Raw genomic sequence first — 25,130 nt, 5'->3', positions numbered from 1 at the left:
CAACATCACTTTGTCTTTAAGCTAGTGAACCATATTTTTTTCAACATTTAAAAAAATACGCTACCAGTAGTATTAGAGCGGTCTTGAATTTCCTGCAGCCCAGTTCTGGGAAAAAAAGATAGTTCTCATTCAAATGGACACAGTTCTGATTTATTTTACCTGAAGGTGCTAAGAATAAGTAAAACAGTGTGACTGTTGAGACTGTTTTGGGACAAAAATAATGTAACTGGGTTGTTTTGTGGTTCACACTAGTGCTATAGGCTTGGATCCAGAATTATTCAAGTAGGCTGTGGACACTGTATCCAATTCCATAAAGGCAGAGTAAAGCGTAGTGAGTTGTAAGTCAGGTAAGCTGCTATGGGGATTGCTATTCTGGGTGGTGAGGTTATTGCTGCTGTTACTATCCATCTGATAGTGAGAAGGGAAGCACTGAGAGGATATTGGGGATGTTGAAATGAGAACCAAGGGATCCACAGCCAGGCTGTCATCTTTCAGTTCTTCCCAAAGATTTCCTATAACAAAAAACAAAACCAACACACTGATGTAGTCTTTGGCTTTCGTGTGTGTGTGTGTGTTTGCTTTTGTTTCTTTTTCTTTTAAGAGTGAGTCCACTCTTGGTGCATCATGTCTACTGCTGAGCACTTGTGAGATAAAACGGACAGCAAGAACTGTTTTACATCATCAGCTGACAAATTCCCATTCAGCGGCATGTATACTTCCATTTAAAACACATTTCTAGCACGTATTGTCATGAACATGCCTTTGAAAAGGTGAACTGATGAATTTTCAACTATACCTAGCAACAGCTTTTAAAAGTGCAAACTGCCCCCCGTTCATCTCAGCAGGGTGTTGGTTTTTCAACTAATAATGATGCTTTGAGTATGTCTACACTTTAAGATTTGGGGTGTGATTCCTAGCTTGAGGAGACATACATTAGCTCTAATGAAACTAAGGCTTGGTCTACGCTAGCAACTTTTGTCGGTATAACTAGGTCGCCTGGGATGTGGAAAACCACATCCTTGAGCGACAACACAGTTCTACTGACCTGTAGACAGTGTTATGCCAATGGGAGGTGGATTACCTATGCCAGTGGGAGAAGCCCTCTCGTTGGCTTAGGTAGCAGCTTCACTGAAGTGCTACAGCAGCAGCTGCACCACTGTAGCCTTGTAAGTGTAGACAGGCCCTTAAAATCAGGTGTAGCTGCAGCCTGGCAAGTGATGGGAGGAGCTCGCGTGGGTGGAAATCATGCCCTCAGCTCCGTGTAGACGAAACTGCAGTGGGACAGACTTTCAGATAATGTTGGTGCACAATTGTGTGCTTAATCTGCACATGGCGTTTACTGCAGTTATGTGGTCAGATCAAGTAACGGCATGTATAAATGGTCAAATAAGCAAACATCAGAAATGCTGCTTGTCCTGAAGATGTACACTGCCATTTCTCACCGAATGATGCAGAACACAAAGGTGACACTAACTAAAAGTTTAGCTACTGCATGAGGGCAATATTCTCTGCTCGCTTTTTGTGGGAGACTTTCTGTGGATATGGGGGAGCGTATCTCCCTAAACTTGTAAGCACGGTTTATGCATCCTAATGTGAAATATAATTCACCCCTCTTCCTAGAATAAGTTTGACATACTCCATGTAAATGAAGACAGAATTTGCCTTAAGTTTGTGAGATGTTTGACAACTTAACAAGTCCCATTTATTAGACAGTGAACCCCAAACCTAAGGCCAGATCATTTTGTAGAATAAAACAGGCCATAGAGTAGAGAAAGGGAAGTAATTTAAAATGGAATGGCTGAAAAATCTGTGCAACAGTAGGGCTGGTGCTTGGTGGCATCATGCCAGGGGGGTCAAAGGTACAGAGTGCAGGGAACACAAATATGTGCATACACAAAATAAGATATTTAGAAAGGTTGAGGAGCTAAGAGAGAGGCATGAACTGTTGAATTTTGTATTTGGAAATGTGCAGAATGGTGCACTTAAAAATCCACCTGTTTAGTCATCAGTAACTAAAGGAGAAATCTATACCCTACAGGGTTTTTTGACCATTTGGAGATAGTCTGGCAGCTTCTGATACCATTGTTCCCTGTTCCCTTAGATCTTGTTGTCAATGGAGCTGGAACAATATTTTGCACAGTGCCTTGCCGTAATAATGATGTGCACTCAACCCTATTGGATCCACAGGCTTGCACTGTGCCTCTTCCATTTCTACTGCTGCATTCTATTTTTGTTGTATTTCCATGAGGATGTTTGGTATGCCTCTTGTCCCCTGCAGCTGGGCAAAACCTACCCTTCCTATGGCATGATCCAGCAGGAGCTCTACAGCCTCTAAGCTGGAGATTTTTCACCTAACTTTGGCTCTTCCACTAATCTTTATTTTTGCAGTGGAAGGGTGATTTGGGCCTTGAGCACTATATCTAGTCAAATGAAGATTTGTTTGGCTGAGAACAGGAGCTCTGATGTCTGCAATACACAATCATTTCAGCAAACTTTACCAAGTGTAGGAGGTCAGTGAAGTGATCACTCAAACATCTGTGGTAAATTGTATACAGAGTAAGTTGCATTTTTTAAAAAAAATTTTTAGCAAAAAAATGGAAGAGGATTGTAACAATAATGGTGAATGCAACCAAAAATTATGTACCATGCACTCAAATAAAAACATGTTTTCTTGTTCTCATGTGATATTGTATCTGGCATTCATCTAATAACTATGTCTAGGATACTTTTTACTTAGGAAATATGTGTGATGAGGTGGAGGGCTACATTTGACATATTGCATTACAGTATTTAGGGACCACAGAGTTTGCAGGGAGTAAACCATTTTCCAAGTTCTGGTTCTAAATTATGTCTTCTCTAGGTAACAGTCTCTATAAGTAATATTAAGTTCTATACTGCATGAGATAATGAATCTTAGTGAACTGCTTTTCTCTGGCTGTGGAAAGGACAAGCAGCCCAAGAAAAGAACTAATGGTCACTTGTCTAGTCATTGCTTTTTCATGCATGCAAGGAGAAAAGGAGATTTCTTCTATGGTTAGTTCTTGATATCATAAGTGTACAAATAGCAAATAAACATTTAGTGGAATATCAGGCACTTACCTTGGAGATCAAAGTCAATCAGGGAAGGGTTAAGAGCATCAATATCATTGCTCATGTCTGCTTCTTGCATGAGTGTGTCCTGCATTGTCCTGGCTGTGGAGTGCTCTGTCAACATCTTCATACCATGTATGGGAGGGGTCTGGGCTGGCAAGGGTGAGTCTTGGGTGGTGCTAGGTTGTGCTCTGAGTTCAATTTGAGTATCTGCAGAAGGGAAGATGCTCTGAGGGATACCAGGTGATTGTTGCATTAAGGTAGGTGAGATCTGAGGGAAAACCTGTGGTGATGTATAACATGGAGTTTGGTGCCCTCCAAGCAAACTTGGTAGTGGGTTCTTGGCACGTAGAGGTCCTGTTGTGTGAATGGTGTGTAAAGGCTGTTGGATATTAGACGACAGGGATGGCTCAGACAGAGAATGGGGCTGGACTGACATCTGTCTGGAAACTGCTGAACTTGCCACACCAGTTGGATTGCAGGACACGATTGAAGATCTTAGTTTTTCAGCCTTGTCTCCTATCAATGTGTCAAGTTCTTCTAAAAGACAAAAACAGAACAAAACCAAATTACAATTTGATGTAATACTGTTAATGCCTACCCAACATTGAGCTTGTGTGAGTCTGCCTAGGTTGCAACTGGAATTTTAAGTGTTGCTCAGAAAATGAACACGAGATGAAAATGCCAATCTTAAAACAGCAATGAAATTGGTACCTAGTGTGGAAACACAGACCCAGGTAGTACCCATAAATATCAAGTGAGTATTTCATAAAGTAATTTTTTTTATTTAAAGATGGGTTAGTCGCATGCTAAATAACCCCAAGTTTTATTCCTCAGTGCTTAACTCTGTCTCTTTTATATCAAAGATTAGACAGATGTCAAGGGAGATACATCTTTCACTGAAATGATAGGGAATACACCTCTAAGCTCCAGAGTGCCTTTTGATCTGTAGCATTATGAATATTTGGAAGTCTCTCAGCAAAAACAGCTGTTATTCTAGCTCTAATCCTACATTTCTGTGCTGCCAACCATTTAATAAGGAAGAGGCCTTGGACATGGATCATGTCCCTTCCCAGCACCCAAATCCTCCTCTATTGCTTGATTCTCAAAATATTTATACCGCCTGCTGCTAAGAAGGGTTCTGTGGATCACTGTTTGAGAACTAATGCGCTAGCATATTACTAACCTGGCTTTGCCATACTCTTCCTCACAGCAACTGGATCTTTCCTCTTCCATTTCTGAAGCTCTTCCTGCATCTTATCAATTTTGGCTGGATTCAGTGCCCACAAACAGCCTTTCCGAGAAGAGCCACCTGACTTGTTTTCAACTTTCTCAAAGCATTTGTTCAAGGATAAGTTATGGCGTACAGAGTTCTTCCAACCATCTGGAGCTGTCTGGAAAAACAAATTCAAACTAAGAAGTGAACTGGAAGATAGATTCCCAAATATATCTCTACGGTGTCTCCAGTTCTCTGCTTAAAGGATAGCTTTGTGTATTGTTAATGAAGGTAAAGAACTGTTAACACACAGTGGTTTGAAAGAGAGGCTGCCCAAAGAAATTAGAGTTGGAAAAGGGCCAATAGTTCAGATCTATTCATTTCCCAAAGGGACTTTCACAAGATTGTTTCCAGGCATGTATTTGCCTATGCTTTGTTTGACCAGTTTAGTTTTCAAAGATCCCAGCAATGATTCTTTCACCACCTCCCTTAAGAATTTGTTCCACAATCTTATGTAGAACTCACTGTCAGGAACATTTTTCTGATAGGAACTTTTCAAGAGTAGAAACTTACGATTACTCATTCCCATTCTCAAGCCGATTTTTTTATGAAGAGTAGTTACACGATAATGTCCAGTATTTTACAATGGATGAAAAGAACGGTTGGATTCTTAATGATCACATATGGTCAGACAGAACCTCTCTTTTACCAAAAGGCCTTCCTTCTAGAAGCACAACATCCTTTACCCATCCAAGAGATGCTCAGTTCTACTTATCGTAAGTGGGACATTGGTTCAGTACTGATTCACAGAGAATAATGTCACATGTGGAGGGTATGTTCCAAAGACCATTGAAGTCAATGGAAAGACCTCCATTGACGCCAGTGGACTTTCAGTTAGGCCTATTATCACTTCCTGCAGCACCCTCAGTTTTGTGATTTTTTTTTAGTTTTGTTTTGGTTTTTTTGGGTCTGCTGTCCTAGTACTGACCAGCTCTTCTTCATGAGATTTGCAAGTTCATAGCTCAAAGCAGTAAGGCTGCATGCCAGATCAAAAGGGTGAGACTAGAATAAACCCATGACTTTTCACATGGCTGTACCTAGCACTGACAAAGAAGTTTGCCCTTCATTTTGTTTAACGTTTTAAAGTGCTTTTGAAATCATATTTAGGTAGAGATTTTGGCTGATAATAGTTGTGTTGCTTCTTCTTTTTGGATTACAAGGACAATATGCCAGAGGTTAGCAGTGATGGAAAAACATGACATTTTAAGATGCAAGGAAGTTTATGAGACAGTCACCAAGTTCCAGCTAGCAGTTTTTGCACAGCAGTGGCCACTGGAGCATTCAATAGTGAGGTTACAAAAATCAAAAGAAGAATTAACTATACAAAGAAGGTGCATCTTTAGTCCACTTCAGAACATCTAGAAAAAATTCAAGCAAATAACCAAATGGCTACACATTACTTGGATTTCGCCTGAGTGTCACAATAGACATCAAATAGGACTTAGCATGTTATTGTGGGTGTAATTTTGTGTGTTAGCAAATTGTATAACTATTAGGCTGAGTCAGAAGTCTTCCAGATGAGACAAAACAGTTTCCTCACACCTGACTATTGTCTTTTTTTCACCTTTATTTTTAAGGCAATTGTTGAAATTGGGAGGTTCTTAGTTTGAACAATACATATAATTGTTTCAATAAAATAACACCCTCCCCTCCCTGCCATTTTTATTCAAGCACTCTCTGATCAGTGAGATAAAAACCGTTCCCTCCTTGCCCTGAGGGAAAATTTTGCACTTAATCACAAAGACTCGCAGAGAGTAGAAGGAAAAAACCTACAGTAGAAGCAGATTTTTCTCCATTGTATAGGCCTAGAAATGCAAAATAAGAAGAAACATTTCTATCTGACATTCTATCTGACATTTACTTACAGGTATAACTTCACATACTGGATTTTTTTCATCACTGTCTATTTAGAACTGAAGTTTGAAAAGAGAAGTGGATTCATCTTCCTTTGCCAGGGCAGAGTTTTTCATGTTGGAGACTTAGTCATCCCAGAAATCAGCTTTTGTTTTGTCTTTGTTACTTGATATCAACTGTGAAAAAGTGTTTTTTAGGGGGCATCGTTCCATATTTCCATGAGGGATATACACAGTAAAACTTTGCTGAGAGATATTTAACTGGTAACTGATCTGGAATATGGTTATTGGAACTAATTAGCACTGTTCTCTTTTACTCTGTAAAAGTTTTGCTTTTGTTTTTTAGTTTTATTATACCACTGGTTTCTGATTTTTGGAGACATGGATTCAATAGTTATTTAAAATTTGTATATAACCCAACCGTTAAGCATCACTCTTACTTCTCTAAACCACTTCTGTACATTTTGGATTCATCTCTGCATCCTTATTCCCACAGTCCTGAATCACCTCTTGCTCTCCTTCACCTAGCAAGGGAACACAGTGATTTATATGTGAGGCATCAGTATTCATCTACTGCTTTCTAAAGCAGGAATATTTATTTGCATGGGCCATTGGCATCAAAAGCCTCTTACGTCAATCTCTGATACGTGTTACTTTTCCACTCTTGGCTTGGTAGGTACTACATGATAATGCTAGGTTTCAGAGTAACAGCCGTGTTAGTCTGTATTCGCAAAAAGAAAAGGAGTACTTGTGGCACCTTAGAGACTAACCAGTTTATTTGAGCATAAGCTTTCGTGAGCTGAGCTGTAGCTCACGAAAGCTTATGCTCAAATAAATTGGTTAGTCTCTAAGGTGCCACAAGTACTTCTTTTCTTTTTACATGATAATGCTGTCTGCTTTATTTACTGCACCGGGGCCAAAACCTATATTAGCTCATTGCCAGTTGGGCATAATCTTAAAAAAAGGTGCTCAATGCATAATGGTGGATCTCAACCTGAGACACTCAGCTGTAAGATGATAGATGCAGCCATTAGCCCCGCTGCTCAGCCTTCTTCCTTGGTCACTATAGAACCAATAAAAAATAAAGAACATGCAGCTTCACATATGCCTGTCAGCTAGCAACTCAAATGATCCTTTCCCCAAAAGTTCTGTGCTTGTGGAGAGGAAACAAGAAATTGATGTTGAAAACAGGCTTTGCACTCAGCATATTATAAAGGAAGATTATTACTATTATTAATGCTGGTAGGCATGAAGCCATTTTCTGTGCAACAACTATGGATAACTTTTTTCACTGTCTCATCCTCTGAATATCAGAGTTTGAAAATGAAACCCTTCTATACAAGATGTGCACACTTGTGCATATGCCCTGGCTGATCCATGTTCAGAATATGCTTCATATAAATTGCTCAGGATAAGTTGACAGACTTATCTATGAGAGAGAGAGTAGTGTAAGAAAAAAATCTTTCTTTGCCTTAATTTTTAACCTCTTTTTAAAACTTCTTGTTGATATAAATTAAGTTCCCTCTAGATTCTCAAATCTCACAAACATGGACATTTTTCACACAAAAAGCTGTCCTGCTTATTGGGTTTGTGACATTTGCCTAGTATTAAAGATGACCGGCAAAGGAATTTTTAAAAATGGGGCTCGTGCCCAATTTTTCCCTTATGATGTATAATGAAGGCCTGAAAGATTTGTGGGGGAGGAGGGTTGTTAGTTTTGTTTTGCTTGTATCAGGAATCTAAAACTTGGTTTTCCTTAGCTTTGTTGGAGGACAACTGAGTGGTATAAGGATTATTTACTGAGTATCCTTGACACCTTAATTGAATGGGTGAGGATGTTGGATCTTTAACAAGGGCTTCTTTTATTCAAAATATTAATTAGTGACAGAGGTTAAATAGATGTTAACAAAAAAAAAACACAGTGTGTTAACCAATCTGAAAAAAATCCATTCCATTCTTAATAGCTCACTTTCACTTTCTTGGCTCATGTGACATCACCATTTTATTAGTTCATCAGTCATCAGAGTCTTCAGGGTGAGTGAGGACTTTAATTCTAATGTTAAAAAACAAGCAGAAAAACTGAGCTGTCTTTATTCACCACAAAGCAGCAAATGGGGAAGCAGCCCAATTTTGTTCCACTTTGCAAGTCATCTTTAAGTTGATGCCAACCAATTCCAAATATAAACAATAAAGATGTTCCCCTTACATCCAGTGTATACTTGATAGTGAATGATATAGCTTTTTAAAAAGCAGAACATGAGATTTTTATTTCTAGCCCTATAAATGAAAGATTATATGTCTGCCCTGTTCCTACCTAGTAAGGATAATTAATGTTTCTGCTCAGCAGTAGAGAAAGTAGGGAGTGGCATATGCTTCCCAGAGGTTTTCAGAGAGGGTGGGGCACATGCTTTGAAATAATTTTAGGAACATCTAAAACAAAAAAGTATTAGTAAGAGGACCGGCTCTGAAGAGTGATGCCAGGTGATGAATTGATTCTGACATCAAGATCTCAAAGATGCTTGTCAGGGAAAATCCAACACTTTACCCAGTTCAGTTGTCAGAATGGTCCAACAATGTGTTAATGAGTCATCTTCTCTTGGTAACTGTTTTTTTTTAAGTTAAGACTTTTCTTGTCCAGTATTAACGAGCTTTGATCATAGAATCATAGAATATCAGGGTTGGAAGGGACCTCAGGAGGTCATCTAGTCCAACCCCCTGCTCAAAAGCAGGACCCATACCCAATTAAATCATCCCAGCCAGGGCTTTATCAAGCCTGACCTTAAAAACTTCTAAGGAAGGAGATTCCACCACCTCCCTACCACCTCACCAAAGCTGCTGTTCTACAGTTGAAACCTGGTAACTAACTGGCTCCTGTCTCACACTGAGCAGTATGGTGGGAGGGAGCATGGAATTTAAGAGAGGGAAAATACCTTGTGTTATGATCCCATCAGACCACAAACTTTTCTAACCTCTCACACCACTGACGGTATTTTTATCTCCAATTTATATATACATAAACTAATGTTACTCTGCACAGACCCATTGATCCTGACCGCCTCTTGAAGTTTAAAGAGTTTTATGATCTTGCAAAACTCTTTCTTTTTAAATCTGGCTCTCAAGAGAAGGGAGAGGTACTTCAAAGAGAAATTCCACTTTAGCTGTGTGAATGTTTTTTAGTACGTAGGAGGTGGATTGCTCTGTTTCAACTAGAAATGAGACTGTTGCATCATAGAAATTGCATTTGCTGTGGCAGTGAGTAGAAGTTAATTTGACTGGGCTTGTGTCATCTAATATTTCCCAGCAAGATCCCATGTGCATTTGTACTATATGGTTTCTCCCCAACTGTAATTGCTTCCCCACCCCTTGGCTCCATGTTCTGGTAACTACTGAGTGATTTTTTATAGAAAAAACAAAAACTATTTTTGTGTGACTGCTGAGGATAACATATAAACGGAACTACTCCACAAGGATCTTGAGGAAGACTTCCAAAGAGAGCAAGTAGTTCAATAGGGCAGTAACCTATCGTATGGTGGATGATTCTGGTAATTTTATAGATTAGATAGAGCTATGGCTGATTGCCCAAAAGGAAAAGATACAGTTCTTTTGTTTTCAGTTTATTTTAAGGATGTTTGGGATGAAATTATGGAATTTAGTTGACTATAAAACTAAGGTGCAAAAAGATTCTTCTTGCAAAATGTGTGATTGTCTCAGAAGTACCCTCTGTCATTTTACTGATAGCACACTTGGATTGATTGGAGGAGGAGAACCTCATTCTCATTGTGGTTTTTAAGTGACTTAAGTGAGGGGACACAAGGATATGAGTAAAGAACTGTTCACACTCCAGGGAGTTGAGTTGACATCTTGTGGAGTTATGAATGGGAGGGAAAGGTATCAGAAATAGCACTTTCTCTCTGACTGTTACTGGAGTGGGGAATTGATGGTCAAAGGCTGTAGGGGAATATATGCAGAAAAATGTGTTTAAGGAAAGGATGGATGTTTCACTGCCATTTTACACTATATCAGGAACACATTCAAGGGGCAGGAACAGGAAGAAGGACTTAGTGGAGCAAGGTTCTCTCACTCCTAAGAATTCTATGTATTTATGCTGGTAATAGCAGCATTGGGTCTGGAACAGCTTCTTTTATTAATCTGGTGTGAAGCATAAGGCATTGTAACTTCAAACTAGTGAATAAATACAGGAGTGTTTATGGTTATGTTTATAAAATATATATTTTTATATGTTTTTAATAAACTGACTTTTTGATTTGAAATGTACTGATTTTATTCTTCAAGAAAATAATATAGTCCTCAAATAAAGATGCAATACTTGGCTTTAGATCACACAATTTGTGCATTGTGCCATGAGGCATCATAGTTTAGCATGCTATTAATTCATGTACCTGTTTATGTACCTGGTGTTAAAAATAAGGGGAAGGCGACTGTCATTTTATTAGAGAACAAATTCAAGACTCTGAATTACTCCTTGATTTGGAGCAGCATATTTTGTCTAACTTTTAGATTCTTTGTGATTTGCCTTAAAACCAAAAAAAACCAAAACACTCTTCCAGGTCACTGTCATGTTGTTCAATTTCCTGTTTGTTTTTGGCCAAATATCTGAATCCCTTGTGACATAACAGTATAAAATAAGAGTGCATATTGCATTAAACTCTATTATAAAGATGCTGGTGGGGATTGACTCGGGACTAATGCTGTGACAGCAAGTCTAACGCCAGCCCTGCCAACCCCATTAAAACGGGGTCGCAACCCACTTTGGGGTCCTGCTCCACAGTTTGAGAACCGCTGTGCCTATATAATACCCATCCCTTCTGCATAGGCGTAGGGTAGTATGTTGAGTACACACTAGACTCCTGGACTAGGCAGAGGTGCCAAACTTTTTTTTTTTTTCTGGCTGTATCCCCCTTCGGAGATTCGTGTCCTATGCACCCCCTCCCATCTGCCATGGAAGACAGGAGAGCGGTAGCCCAGGCATCTAAACTTGCAGTTATTTTATACTGTTATGTCACAGGGGATTCAGATATTTGGAGAGAGGGAGGCAGGGGTTGAGTTGCTTGGAAAGATGCAGGGGGTGGCGGGTGCTGGGTGCCTGCAGGAAATAGGGAGGCAGGGGCATTCCTGGTTCGTTGCCCTCCTTTTTCCCCAATGCACACCTCTGTCTGAAGCGGTTTTGCCCAGCTGCCTCCCGTTCTTATCTGCTGCTCCAGTGAGACCATTTTGCAGCTGCCTCCTGTGTGCTGCTGCTTTCCAACAGCATGAAGCTACAGCCTACAACAAGACCCACCAGGCACGCACCAAATCTGGCTCCCCTGCAGTGCAGGCGCTCAAGGCTGCCTACCTGACCTGAACTTGAGCAGAGCCCCCTCCCTGAGCACAGTGAAGTGGTGGCTACAGCCTCCTAATGGTGTCACTAGATGGGGCCTGTGGCAGCTGAGTTGGAAGTGTCTGTGCTCTGTGCTGCTTGTGGCCCCTGGTAACCACAATGTGTTTACACTTCCCTCCACCTCACCTCCCCACCCCCACCCCAGTTTGAAAACCAAAGGGCTAGGAGATGTATACTATGTCAAGGGTTAGATATTACTCTTATATTCTAACAAGCAAACTATCCATTTCAGTAGAATGGACCTGGTCTCTTACCCTGTGCTGACAGGCAGATCTCAAGGAAATGGGGAAGCAGAAAGGTATAGAAAGCAATTTTTAAAATGATGAGCTCACCTTAAAGTAAGGAAAGTGTTCCGTCATGAAATTGTAAATCTCACTGACCGGGAGACTCCCTGTTTTGCTGTTTTTGAGCGCCATGAAGATCAGGATGCTTTGGGAACAAAGAAGAAACAATGACCTTTACTGATAGCTTCACATTTCAGCCTGTATTATTTGATTTCTCAGTAATAGAAAAAAAGACAGAACTTTACAGCATGTGCAACTCCTTTGTTTGATCTTCCCTGTAATAAGATGAATCCTGGTGATTCTAAAGGCTGCATGAGGCTGTTACAAGTAATTCCCTGGCTATCGGTTATATTGTATAAGGATTTCAGCGGTAACTGTTACCATACACATAAAGGGTCTAACTTCAATTGAGTTACATCAGTGTAAAACCAGTGTAATGAAGTGTAGGATCAGGTCCAAGGTTTTCAAACTTAGTTTGGTGGGTCTTGCCAGTGCATGTATTTGTTAACACTGAGCTCAAATGTGTAGGCTGCTAAAGACTCCATGGGGAATGTCAGACTGACAATGACAAAGGGCTTAAACTTGAGGTTAACTTGTAGTAGTTTACTTTGGCAAACTGTCATCTGGAGAAGAGTTCCCACTAGGATCTTTGCTATTGATTTTATGTGGATGGCACACACACACTGGAATGGGCGGCAGTGTGAAGCCCTAATACAGGTTATATGGTCACCAAAGGAGCTCATGCGTGCAGGACAGCTAGATTTATTTCAAATACTCCAGGACAATGGGGACTTAGAAGACTCTGGAGGCAGCACTAGTGTCATAGGGTTTAGTTTCACTGAAAAAGCAGATGGTACAAGAGTGAAAAAAAAGCCCATACGTTACAAGGAAAACACTAACTTCATAGAAAACATTGCTTACCAGCTGTTTCTTGTGTTTCCACAGAGAGCGTGTGTGTGTGTGAGACATATTCCCTGTCTTTCCCATTCATTGCCCACATTCAGCAGAAAAGAATTAGCCTTATTTCATACCCTGGAAAAGACCATCGGTTGCCAGGAGCCCCATATTCGTGAGATAACAAACACATAATTTAATATTATATATTTGATATATTAAAACTGAAGAGTGTGTATGTGCACACACAAACACACACTGCAGTTTTTTATTTACATGCTCAAAAGTGTGTGAAGTGTTTGTGAACTCCTTTCCATATGACTTTATCTCTATCTTTGCTCCAGAATCTAGGACATTTCATGATTCATAAGTTTCAGACAAATGGGAGCAGGCACTATGTTGCAAATTCTGTATTGCGGTCTAAATAGCATGGTTCCCCTAACATTTAGACTTGGAAAAAAAAAACAGGTAGTTAGTTACCTGTAGGAGTAGATGGGTTTAGGAAACAGAGGCTGCTGGGATTCTTGACTCCCTTGAGGAGCGATTCTCTGGTAAGGATAGTGTGATGAGGTAATATAGGTTACAGGATAACTGCCTCCTGAGGAATACTGACAACATGAAAAAAGACAAGTTAATTGACTTAAAAGCAAAAGAAGCAAGAAACTCCCAGAAACTGTCTTTATTAATAGTAGCAATAAACATATTTTGGAGGATACCTTCCACCAACCCAATATGGCACTACACAGAAAAATAAAATATTGCATTAACTATTAGATTTAAAAAAAAACAAAACAGCATGAAATACTTCAAACAATAAAATACACCATGAAAGACTAAAACTAAAATAAGACAAAAGATTAAAACTACTAAAAAAACCTCTGGGGATAAGAAAGAATGTTTTTTAAAAGTGGAGATGAGATAAACTAAGACAGAAGCCCAATGGGGCAAATTCATTCTGCACCATAGGACTAAGCACAACAAAGCCTTCCTTGCTTGCTGACTAAATTTAGTCATGATGATGCAACTTCTAAAGGATGAGTGGTGTCAGAGTACACATGAAAACAAATAAATCCTAAAATAAGGAAAGCATCTTCTTCCGCTGCCCTGAGAGAAACATCAGGCAATTAATTTGTCCAGTCAGTAGCAGCCTAGGAACATGAAACTGAGCTTCTTTTTGAGACTTGAACTCTGAGCATTGTAAATAATTGAATCAATGGCCATTCTATTTTGATGATATTGCTGTAACAAAATTATGCAAATTGGACATGGGAAAACAAACTGCCATTAATAGGTCCCATCTAGTTTATTGCAGTACATGCAGGAGTATTCTCAATTGCACACCTTTTAATTCTTTATCCTGTCTCCTTTCAAAAGTCCCATGCTATGAGGTTTTAACTGCTTCCCTTGGGAGATTATTCTACAGTTTAACAGCTCTCACTGTCAGGAAATTTTTCTTAATGTTTAGCTTATATTTCTCTTTTCTTAATTTTATCCTATCCTTACTAATTAATATCTCATTGGACCAATAATTTCCCTTGCTCCTTGTTTACATACTTTGAATATTTGCCAGTAGGTATCATGTCCCTTCAAGCTATACTTTTAATGGTTCAGTTCCTCCAGTTTCCTCGTAAATTCAGTTGCTTTTCTCTGAATTCCCTCCTGTTTGCCAGAGCCTTTTTTGTTCTGAGCTGCCCAGAACTGAATGCATTATTCCAGTTGCAATCTCCCCAGAACCATATAGAGAAACATACTGAACATATGAACTTGTTTGTGACAGTGACAAACAAGAGTGACAGAAACAGGACATAGAGAACTTCTCCACTTTCCTGTGTCCTGCTCCAGTAACAGACATACTGGGCAAAGATACAGCCCCTGGAACTACTGTAAGTTACACCTCCAAAGGTGTCTGACTTGCCCTCCTGGGTTCAAAGTTGTTACCAGGGTAGAGAACTGGGCGTTTATACAGTAATTTTGATTTTATTAGTTTCAGTGGCTCTTTGGAAGCAAAGGAGACTGAGATGGAAATAACTGTGATGTCATTACCAAAAACAAGAACTGTGTGTTTTAAAGATTATTTCTGTTTTATTGGTTTCATTGCTCCTTCTTGAGGGACTGGCGCCTGGGGAAGGGTCCAGTATGATGGGCTTGTACTGGTTATGACATGGCATAACTGGCATGAAAGGCGTCCATGTTTTATGGTGGGTGGGTGACTTCAGTAAGAGCTGCATGTCTGCTATTACTTTCAGGTCAATAAGAAGGTGTTTCCTTATGAGTCTTTTTCTATCTTGTGCCCATTAAAGGGGAAGGGGAGACCATTTTATCTTACTGGCAGAATTAATGACGGAGCTGACCTCTCACCTCTATATTGAGATGTGAGGCACGAGTTGGACAGCCTTCTGTCTGGCTAAAGGCCCCATTTGCTTGTGTTCCATTTTTAGCAAGCCAAATTGCTCTGCTCCAGTTAAGGTTTGCAGGGTAAAGCTTTGCTGGTGGTTCTGCTCTGCTGAAGACTGACCACATTTCATTACAATAGTATTTCTCGCAAACTTTGTATCATATGCGGCACTCACACCTTAGTGTCTGGTGCTGGACAGTAATTCTACCTATTGCAGCCTCCGCCGCTCATGCCTGTCATTTTCATCTCTGGGCACTAGCATATATTGCCATTACCTTTATCATATTAACTTAAAAAGGGAAATGCTGAAAATTTATAATAGCAACCTGCTACATGTGAGAGTTTTGTCACAGTGCCAGCTACAGGTGGATGGAGACTTCCTTTCATGTAGTGCTTGTTGTGTCTTGCCCAGCTACTCCCTTCTTGTCTTGCTCAGCTACTCCCTTCTGTGTTTCAGAGGTTACACTGTAGGTTTTTTTTAACCCAGTTAATGCCAACATGTAGTAACAATATTGGCATCAAGTCAACACTGGAAAGGGATGGGGTATCTGCCTTCGTAGGAAATAAAGAACATGAAGAGAATGTACAGATTAATTAGCAGCCAAAATGGTATTTCTGCTAAAGTTACATGCAGTGTGTGGCTGTATATTTAAATGATGTGGAGGCAGAATGGTGCCATGGCAGCAGGCTGAAATCTGATTTTACTGTCTATATAGATGCTTCATAGCTGCTTTCATTGTAAGTCTGGTTTTGGACTCACTCCACAAAAAAGGAATGTTCACTTCAACACTGGTAGATTCGGACTACCAATGGATGGAGCAATTTTTCTACTAAATTTGAGGTTAATCAGGCAAAGGTCTCATGAATTATGAAACCAAAAAAGAGCTGTTGGTGAGAATTAAAAAAAATAATGTAATGCTTTTTTTGCCACTTTATAGCTTAAAAAAAGAAGTCACATAGAGAAATTATGGTTTGCTGAACTCTTCAGGTTGAAACAAGTTCGGAGAACCAAAGAGAAAATTATTTTAAAAGTTATTAAGATTTAAAATTGTAATATCAACTTAGCTTGTTGGGAACTGAGGAGCTAATTTCGGCTAGTTGGTGGCTCCAATGAGATACAGCAGCATGCTAGGGAGTGCCATTGTGCCTTAGCCAGGTTTCTTATACATAGCCAGGGTAGAAGAAACACTCCTGTTCTCTCTGTCATCTTTCCCAAGGCTTCTGTTCTCCCAAATCCTCCCTGTATATATTTAGCTCCTGCATACTTCCTAAGGTCTGTAGGAAGGGTATTCAGCTCCTGCACACTATAGGATGTCTGCAGGGTGTGGTAGTTGGGGGCTGCAGAGAACAGGAGTCTTGGGGAGGGCTGGGGAAAAGATATGGTGGGCAATGCCCCAGTCCTGTGGACCTCCAGAGGTCTGTAGGAGAGGACAAACCTCCACATTGTTAATTAATAGAATTTCGGTAGTGCCCAGAGACCCCAGCCAGAAATGGAGCCCCATTGTGTAGGGTATTGTACAAACATGCAGTAAACGACAGTCTCTGTCCTGAAAGAGCTTGTAATCTAATTAACTACAAAGGGTAATAGGTAGGTACAGAACATAATGGAGGGAGTGGAGGCAGAGGGAAGACAAGGGTAATAGTAATAGGAACACATGGTTTCATAGATTTGCTATCTGCAAGACTGTGTACCTCAGGAGGCTCACTAAACCCTCTCTCCACCTGAGCCTTAGGAATCTCACAGGTGCCATCCCTGACCACCTTCTACCACACCTTAATAAGTTTGTTCCTTCCTACAGAGCCTGCCAAGGGGTGTTGATGCACTGATGAACTTCTCAAGGCTTGTGAAGATGTGGCTGGGGTGGGGATACCCATAGCCCCTTTTATGTTTTATGGAGGTATGGGAAGCTCCCCAAGAACATGCTAAGGCAGGGCTTATAGGGGTCAGTGGGCCACGAGCTTCCTAAAACCTATGTCAGGGGTCCATGAGCCTCCCAAGACCTGCTGTGGGTGTTCAGAGCGCAAAGTCTCACGGTGGCTAGAAGTTCAGAAGACCCCCCAAGGAATCATCTAAGGTTCTCCAGGAGTTTGTGCACTTACTCAAGGGGTGTCCTACATCTGTGCACCTCCTAAAATCTGCAGGAGATAGGCTCCCCTTCTGCAAATCTTAGGAGGTTTATACTATAATAGTGAGAAAGCTGCAAAATAAATAATTTATGGCAATCAAGTACAGATAAGGTGATTTGTAGCTGTAGCAGCACTTGGCTGTTTAAAGCTGTGTGGACTACCCAGATTTTTAAAATATTTTTCTATGTGTATTTTTGTTTGAGGGTACATTAAATATATTTTATTTTTGTTCCAACTGTCAGAGTACAGTGGGTTTCCAGGGTTTAGATGGAGCTGGTAGTTACAAATGTAAAATCTTTTAACTTGTTAACAGAACTGGTTTTCTCTAGGAGTCATTGTAAGAGACTAAATAAGCAATACCATAACATTTGTATAGGCTATTTTTTCTGTGTAACCGTGTTTAAAATTCACTTATCTCTATTTCTCCTTGACAGTTTTTTCATAAGCAACATGAGACTATTCATGTAGGAACTTCCCAGCAAATGCAGAATTAGTTGATACTGTTCACCCAGTTCTTGTGTATTATAGTCACAGTCACCAGACCAGTATATTGTAGGACATTCAGTTAATTCAGTTGTCCACACATTGCACATACCTGGTGAAATGGGTGTGAGGGGCAGTACATTTGCTGTACTGGAGGCTGGTAACAGTACAGACTGGGCTGCCCTTCCAGTGGAGGTGTCTTAAGCTTGACCTCTGAATCCCGCTGAAATATATTCAAATAAGGAGTTATTACAGAAAACAATAGACGTGTAAATACATTGAACCTTTCAGTTACTGTCTCCAATTTGCCTTTGGATGTTTTCTCTGCCCTTCTTGGACTTATTTCTACTCAGACAAGAAGTATTAACAGGAATGTATTTCATCTGCTGGAGCTGTTAGAAGGAACATCCTCTTACTGATTTTTGTACAGTTGCTATTTAGAAAGAAAGTGGCTGTTGTTAAAATCCTCTAACGCAAATTGAAAAATCCAGAAAATGATCATTTCTGTTTGTCTTTTTTTCTTTACTGACCAGAATAACCCGCACTCCTTAGGTCTTTCTGCCTCTCTCTCACTCCTTCTCCACCCCCCCACCCCCACCCCCAGTTGTCAATAGAAGGAATGCACAAAGCTGGAGGGAGAGTTGGGAATCAAAAAATATGGAGAAACAGGTTACAGAGGAAAATCAAACTAGACTGACTGCATCAGCTAGCTTGATTGCTATAGAAAATCTAGTTGTAGAATAGGAGCTATCTCTAAAACTGCCAAGAAAGGCAGGTAGGTTGGTCAGACTTCAGCAGCTTCGGCCTCTCCCCTGCTGCCCATCTCTCTGTCTAGGATTTCACACACTTAGTGCACTGCCAGAGTCCTACAGACTTGCCTCAGGGATGCTGACATGGTACGAATATTCAAAATGCTTGTCTATCCTTCCAGCAGTAACAGCAGATAACAAGCAAAATCCAGTACGAGTGAAGACTGAATGGAGAGCTGCAATACATTTAGGGAGATTACTGCAGAAAAAGAGAGAAGCTCAACCTACATTTTGCTTTCTATTATAAAGTTGTTATAAAGACTGATGGACAGATTTGATCAATAGCTTAAACACATAATATGTGAGTAAGTGGGGTAATTTCTAATAACCACAGAGCTGGCATTATTTAAATGATCCTGGCAACTTGATTAAACCACAGATTTGAGCTCTCTACTAACCAATGCAAACTGGCAGGGCAACCTCAGTGTTCTAAATATCTGCTTTTAAATCTGCTACATCACTTTAAAAATTATCACTGATATTTGTGTGTTATATATCAAAAATGTGTGTGTTCTCCTACTGGCTTTGCAGTGTCTTTTAACCACTTGGAACTATTCCAAGGAATGCATATACAGTAGAACTTCAGAGTTACGAACACCTTGGGAATGGAGGTTGTTCGTAACTCTGAACTAAATATTATGGTTGTTCTTTCAAAAGTTTACAAGTGAACATTGACTTAATACAGCTTTGAAACTTCACTATGCAGAAGAGAAATGCTGCTTTTAACCATCTTAATTTAAATGAAACAAGCTCAGAAACAGTTTCCATAACTTCTTAATTTTTTTAAAATTTTCCATTTATTTTTAGTAGTTTACGTTTAACAGTACTGTATTGTATTTACTCTTTTTTGTCTCTCTTTGCCGCCTGATTGTATACTTCCAGTTCCAAGTGAGGTATGTGGCTGACCAGTCAGTTTGTAACTCTGTTGTTCGTAACTCTGATGTTCTACTATAGTGTATAAGTGAGAAAAGGGAACTACCCTTCTGCTTCAGCAGCATAAGAGAAATAGCCAGACTGAGAACAAATATGGAAATATAATTTTCAAGTTTACAAGAGAGAACTGCAAATTAAAAACAATTAAGTCATTATTAAAAGGTCACATGCACATCTTATTTTCACCAGCATATTCAGGTAAGTCGGAAACCATATGAATCTGAGCCTGCCCTTGGCCTTGGGGATGAGGAAATATTGGGAGTAGAACCCCCTGACCCTGAACTCCTGAGGAACCTCCTCTATTGCCCCCAGCACGAGGAGTGATTGCACCTCCTGTAGCAGGAGTTGCTTGTGAGAGGGGTCCCTGAAGCGGGACGGGGAAGGTGGGAGGGCACAAAATTGGATAGAATATCCCACCCCTACCGTGCTCAGGACCCAGCGATCTGAAGTAATCTGGGACCAGGCACGGTAAAGTGGGACAGATGATTCACAAAGGGAGGGCAAGGATTTGGGCCAGTGCACCTTCAAAAGTTCGGCTTCGAGCTGGGGGGCTGCTTGGAGGAGACTTGACCCTGGCTGGGGATTGTGAACAGTGCCGCACTGATGAGCCGGCCTTCCGTGTGGGGGAGTTGTGCCGATGCTTCTCATGTGAGTTCTTCCTCGGTGCCGAGATGTCCCGCACCAAGGCCAGTGTGCTGTGCACCGAGGCTGCCAGTGCTGGCTCTTGAGCCAGTTGGGGCCGTAGAGCAGACTCCATCCAGAGAAGCTTGAGGCAATAGAGAGACTATTATAGTCTCTCTCCCTCTTAGTTCTGGGCTTGAAACCTCTGCAGATGGTGTGCTTGTCTTGCAAAGGACCCTCTCCCAGGCACTTTAGACAAGCAGTGTGCAGATCCCCTCTGGGCACAGGCTTACTGTACCTATCACATGGCTTGAACCCCTGGGGCCACGGCGACAGGGAAAATATTGGGTGGAAACCCCCCAACCTAAAACGTACTGATACAACTGACTAACAATCTAATGAAAAGTAATAACTCTATACATGGAAAAATGCTAAGAAACGCAAAGCAAGAGACCAGTTGCTCCAACGACTGTCACTGGCGGTAAGAAGGAACTGAACAGGTGGCGGGTCGGCAGGGACCTATATACACCGCCACAAAGGCGCCACTCTAGGGGGCTCCACAGCCAACTGGACAAGTACCGCTAGGGTAAAACTTTCCAATGATCGTGCATGCGGCATGCGCACACACCTATTGGAATGGACATGAGCAACACATCTTGATGAACGACAGTTATGAAAGGTAGGGAACCGTCTTTTCATTGTCACTAGGGTTCTGCCTTAAAACTTTCTTTTTCTGATGAACAGTGGACGAAATGTAGAGAGGAAACCTGCTCTTAATTGAAATAATGGATTTCAAAGAGTTGCAATTTAAAGGAGTTTACAGACTTTATAGCTTTCCTTATATTTACTCTTTTATTAATCTCAAAGCAAGTAAAACATGCATGAAATATAAACAGCCCAAACCTCCTTCTAGTAATCTGATCTTAGATTGTCCTGAAGCCTATTTATTGCTGCCTATAGAATTGAAATGAAACATTACAGTTTGTGAACATGCCTTGTGAATGCCGTACAGCAGTACAATTTTCCATGGTAGCATGCCAATTAAATGGGAGCCACCACTCAGTTAGGTCTACCTGAATCTTAGTTGTCAGGAAAGTTGAATATTTCAGGTCCACATATTGGGTTTATAGGGAAATCATTTCTATGGACTTCTAAGAATTAATTTTAATTGAGGAAAGGGAGTTGCAAGGGGAACTTCAACAAAAGTGTTACAGATGTCTGTTGTGAACTCTTGCCAGCAACTTTGAAAGACTAATTGTTGGTTCAGTTATGCCATGGATAACAGAAGTTATTCCCAAAAGTAGTTGAGGACCCTAATGATAGCCCTCTGTAGTATGATAACTCACCATGACTTGGGAACTGTGATCTTGGCCTGTGGGGTTGTACTGGAGATTGTTGCACCATGTCGGTTCTGTGGAAATGTTCTGAATATGTGTGGGAAAGGACTCTGACTCTCTAGTGCCTGTAGATCCTGGTAGCTCTTCAAAACCCTCAACGCTTCTTGCATTTTTGAAGGAATTACTATCCAGTGTGAGGGCTGGATGAGTTTCTTGGAAGACATCTTCACTGAACTCTCTTTTATAAGGATGGAAGGGGTTCCTGCTGCTCTTGAGGAACCTGCCATAGTTTCCTGCAGTGCTTTCTTCATAGCTATACCTTCTGAATTTCTCAGCGTTGGGAGAGACTTTAAATTTGCACTTGCCAGAGTGAATTCCTTGGTTGGCAGGAAATCTCCCATGGATTTGATCCTGGGTTGGAGAAGAGGGACTTGGGCTGTGAGAAGATTCTGAACTTTTTCTTTCTGTCCTGCTGTCTGGATCATACGACTGGCAACTGAAACTGGGATTATCCTGCAAGGCAAAATTTACATACATTTAAAGACCATTGAACTCCAAGAGCTGGTACTTTCAATATACAGTGAACACTGGGCTACAGAAGTATATTCAAGGAGGGACTTGCAGATTCAGAAAGATCCTTCAGGGAAATCTGCATGAAAATACAGTGTTCCCTGCAGAGAGAGGGACCTTGAAGAATTTGCAGCATGTCATAAAAAACCTGTAATGGTTCAGTGATCACTAATCTACATAAGAACTTGTTTGTCGAGTCCTAGTTTTTAATTTTTCTAAATACACATCCAATTTGAATGGTTTAGTCGCACTAACACCCATTGCTGCTGTGACAATCAAGGGTATTCATTTAGTTCAATAAGCTACTGTATTGAGATGTTAAGGGGAAGCTGATGTATCCTGATGTGCGATGCCAGTTTGAGCATTTCTTGCAAATAAACAGCAGTCAGTGCTAATCTGGTTTTCACAGAGAAATTCTGTTCATTGAGGGACTCCTCCAAAAAGCAAATCCAACTCTAGGCCATTTTTGGCTTGATGGATGAATGAAGACCAATTTTAATATTATTTTATAACTGTCCTTCTCTTTTCATTCTTCAATCAAGCGAAACATGTCTGCAGGTAGGCCATTTTTGTTTCACAAAGAAGTATTATAAAATCATAGAGGTAGTTGTGCCAAGCTGTTTGGACAACTATACTGTTAATCCACCACCCGGAATTTTCATGATGGAATCATATTTGCTTTCACTGTAGTTGAATGCAATGTACCAAACCAGGTGGTGGACACAGACATGCCAAAATCATCAGCTATAACGTTACAGTATTCTTTTTTTAGCAAGCTGACAGTTTGAATATGTGAGCAGTAAGAGCCAGAGAATTTCTTTCAGTTCATGACTTAGTCACAATCAAGTCTGAAGCACTTGGTGATATCCTCCATTGGCAGGGGATGGACAAGATGGGTTAATCCTTTGAATCTCTAATTTCTATGGTTCTGTAAGGAAACAGTATAAAAATTACTTCAAAACCATTACTAGTTGTAAAATAACTGATTCCTATTAGAGGTAAGTTGCCTATTTTTGTACCTGAGTAATGAAGTCCATTAGAAGAGTTACCATAGGGCTTACAATTCAGCACCATATGTAAGCTTTTGACACTTCAGAAATATAATTTAAATGTTTGCTCTTGTACACCAATTCAGCATTCTTGGTGCCATCTGTTACCATAAAGAGTTCTGAATTTATTCTTGTGTTATTTCTTTGGATGGACAAATCTGAGTCCCAGTACACCAACGGTTAAGCACTGTAGCTGGGCTTGTCCTTGTTGGAAAGGAGAAAAGAGATTTCATGTCTTACTCACAGTTTGCTGAGCTGGGGAGCTTGGGTCCCCTTGTGTCTGCATGAGGTTGTCTTGTTGGTCACTTTCCAGACAGTCCGAAGAAGAGAATTTAATATTAGGTTGATCTTCAAGCAATGAAACCATTACCAAGTCCCAGCCAGGAAGAAATCCTGTTGTAATGGAACCAAATCAAAATGAATATCAGTGTATATCTGCTTAAAATGATGTCTACTGTAAACGGACAGCCTTTCTTGTCCCAAACAAAGCTCTTGGGCTTCACCATTTATATACCTGTCTGACCAATGTTCCTCTCCATCAGATTGTGAGCATTTCTAAAATCGGAATTGTGAAGTAAATCACCTGATTCTCTGGGGAAGATTCTGACTGCAGATATCCAGTCTAGTCACCCTGTTCACCAAAAACTCTACAGAATTACCAGCACACTGGCATTTTCCCATTACTTTCTGCTTAGGGAGAGGTGTTACACAGGTGTATCTACAGTGCTCTGCAGTGTATCTACAGTATGAGAGGTGTGATAGCCATGCTGGCTTACTATGGAGTGCACTGCTCTTCCATGGAGGATTATGCTTGTACTGTTGAAACTACACTGCTTGGGGGGTGTTATCTGAGGATAATAACACTGCTTTGTTGAGAGGTTCTTATGCAGATGAACCCACACTGTTCTGGGCAGGGCAATTTAAAGGGAAGGTTTATCTCTTCACTGATTAGATTGGGAGGGGTCATATACTTCCACTTTTTCATTGGTTAAAGGCACATGACCTTTTGACTTCTGCCTTACATCATTACATGTAGCTGAGATGTGTAAGTATCCAGCATCACTTAATGCTATGCAGTGTCATCACTCACATCTTCCTCTCTGCCCCTAACCTTTGATCTGGGACATTTCTGATACTATTGCTTTGTGTTAAGAGAAGCAAGTTTCATCTTTTAAAGTCTCATTTTGTGCTATGGGCTCTCATGGGTCTTGCTCTTTTGTGGCCTCACTGTGAGTCTCTCAGGCAGTAATAGTAATGGCTTATCCTATATATCACAGATGACCTTGTGCTGAATGTGCTGCCCTACAGAGAGATCCTGTCATGTCTGAGCAGTGCTGGAACTATGGAAGTTGCATTCCAGATGTACAAATTTAAAACCCTATCTTTACATAAAGAGTTAATCAGTGGAGTTTTGCTACATGTTTAAATGGCTGTTAGGTAAATAACTGCAGGGTTTTTTAGGTTTGGTTAAAAACGATATATCTTTTGAATATGTGAACCTTTTCTTTTGCCTTTATAGTTCAAAGAACAAAATCTATTTCAAGATGAGTAGGTCGGCTGAAATGTGCACTGCCCAAGGGAATAAAACACACTGGGGAATGGAAATCAGGTGTGAGACCTCTACTAGATCAGGAACAAGTGATGTTAGCTAAAGTTCAGAAATTTCTTGGGCCCAGGATCATCTCTGAGCAGCTTATCTGGAGGCTGTCATGGAGGGAGCTTCTAATTATTGACACTCGTGATGAAAAGAGCAGGTGAGAAATGCTGACAACTTGGACATATCAGATATATTTGTAGATGTTGAGCGCTGGCAGCCCTGTTCTCAATATTAATTTCTCACTTGGTGGCTGACCTGGGCTGTAAACTTGAATTTTGACCAATTACCTCATTTTGTGGACCAAAAATTCAGAATCTGATTAGAAGCATTGGTCCAGCTACATACACTAAAGGCCTGGTGATACTGTGTTTTAAGAAGTCATTTGACTGATTCTCTCAGTAAGACTGATACAGG

At 40.5% G+C, this 25,130-nt stretch overlaps 1 protein-coding gene across 1 annotated transcript; it reads right to left on the bottom strand.

Annotated features, from left to right (window-relative positions):
• Positions 1–243: 243 nt before the first annotated feature.
• FOXN1 (forkhead box N1) lies at positions 244–23,486 on the bottom strand. Its single transcript, XM_077836787.1, has 8 exons — positions 23,364–23,486; positions 21,510–22,013; positions 17,913–18,023; positions 13,276–13,403; positions 11,950–12,046; positions 4,277–4,484; positions 3,100–3,630; positions 244–512 (listed from the first exon to the last, which is right to left on the bottom strand). The coding sequence occupies exons 1-8, from the start codon at positions 23,484–23,486 to the stop codon at positions 244–246; spliced, it is 1,971 nt and encodes a 656-aa protein (XP_077692913.1).
• Between the last annotated feature and the right edge of the window lie 1,644 nt (positions 23,487–25,130).

Source organism: Eretmochelys imbricata, chromosome 17 (genome assembly GCF_965152235.1).
Source record: "Eretmochelys imbricata isolate rEreImb1 chromosome 17, rEreImb1.hap1, whole genome shotgun sequence".
Classification (NCBI taxonomy): domain Eukaryota; kingdom Metazoa; phylum Chordata; order Testudines; family Cheloniidae; genus Eretmochelys; species Eretmochelys imbricata.
Note: the sequence above shows the minus strand (reverse complement) of the source record. Positions and strands in the feature narration are given on the sequence as shown.

What these genes read in the sequence shown, in the direction of transcription:
- FOXN1 (XM_077836787.1), bottom strand. Translation starts at nt 23,486, where the DNA reads ATGGTTTCATTGCTTGAAGATCAACCTAATATTAAATTCTCTTCTTCG. An exon ending in ATCACAGTTCCCAAGTCATG is followed by an intron (nt 18,024 to 21,509) that starts GTGAGTTATCAT and finishes AATATATTTCAG; the next exon opens with CGGGATTCAGAGGTCAAGCT. An exon ending in AAACCCATCTACTCCTACAG is followed by an intron (nt 12,047 to 13,275) that starts GTAACTAACTAC and finishes TTGTTCCCAAAG; the next exon opens with CATCCTGATCTTCATGGCGC.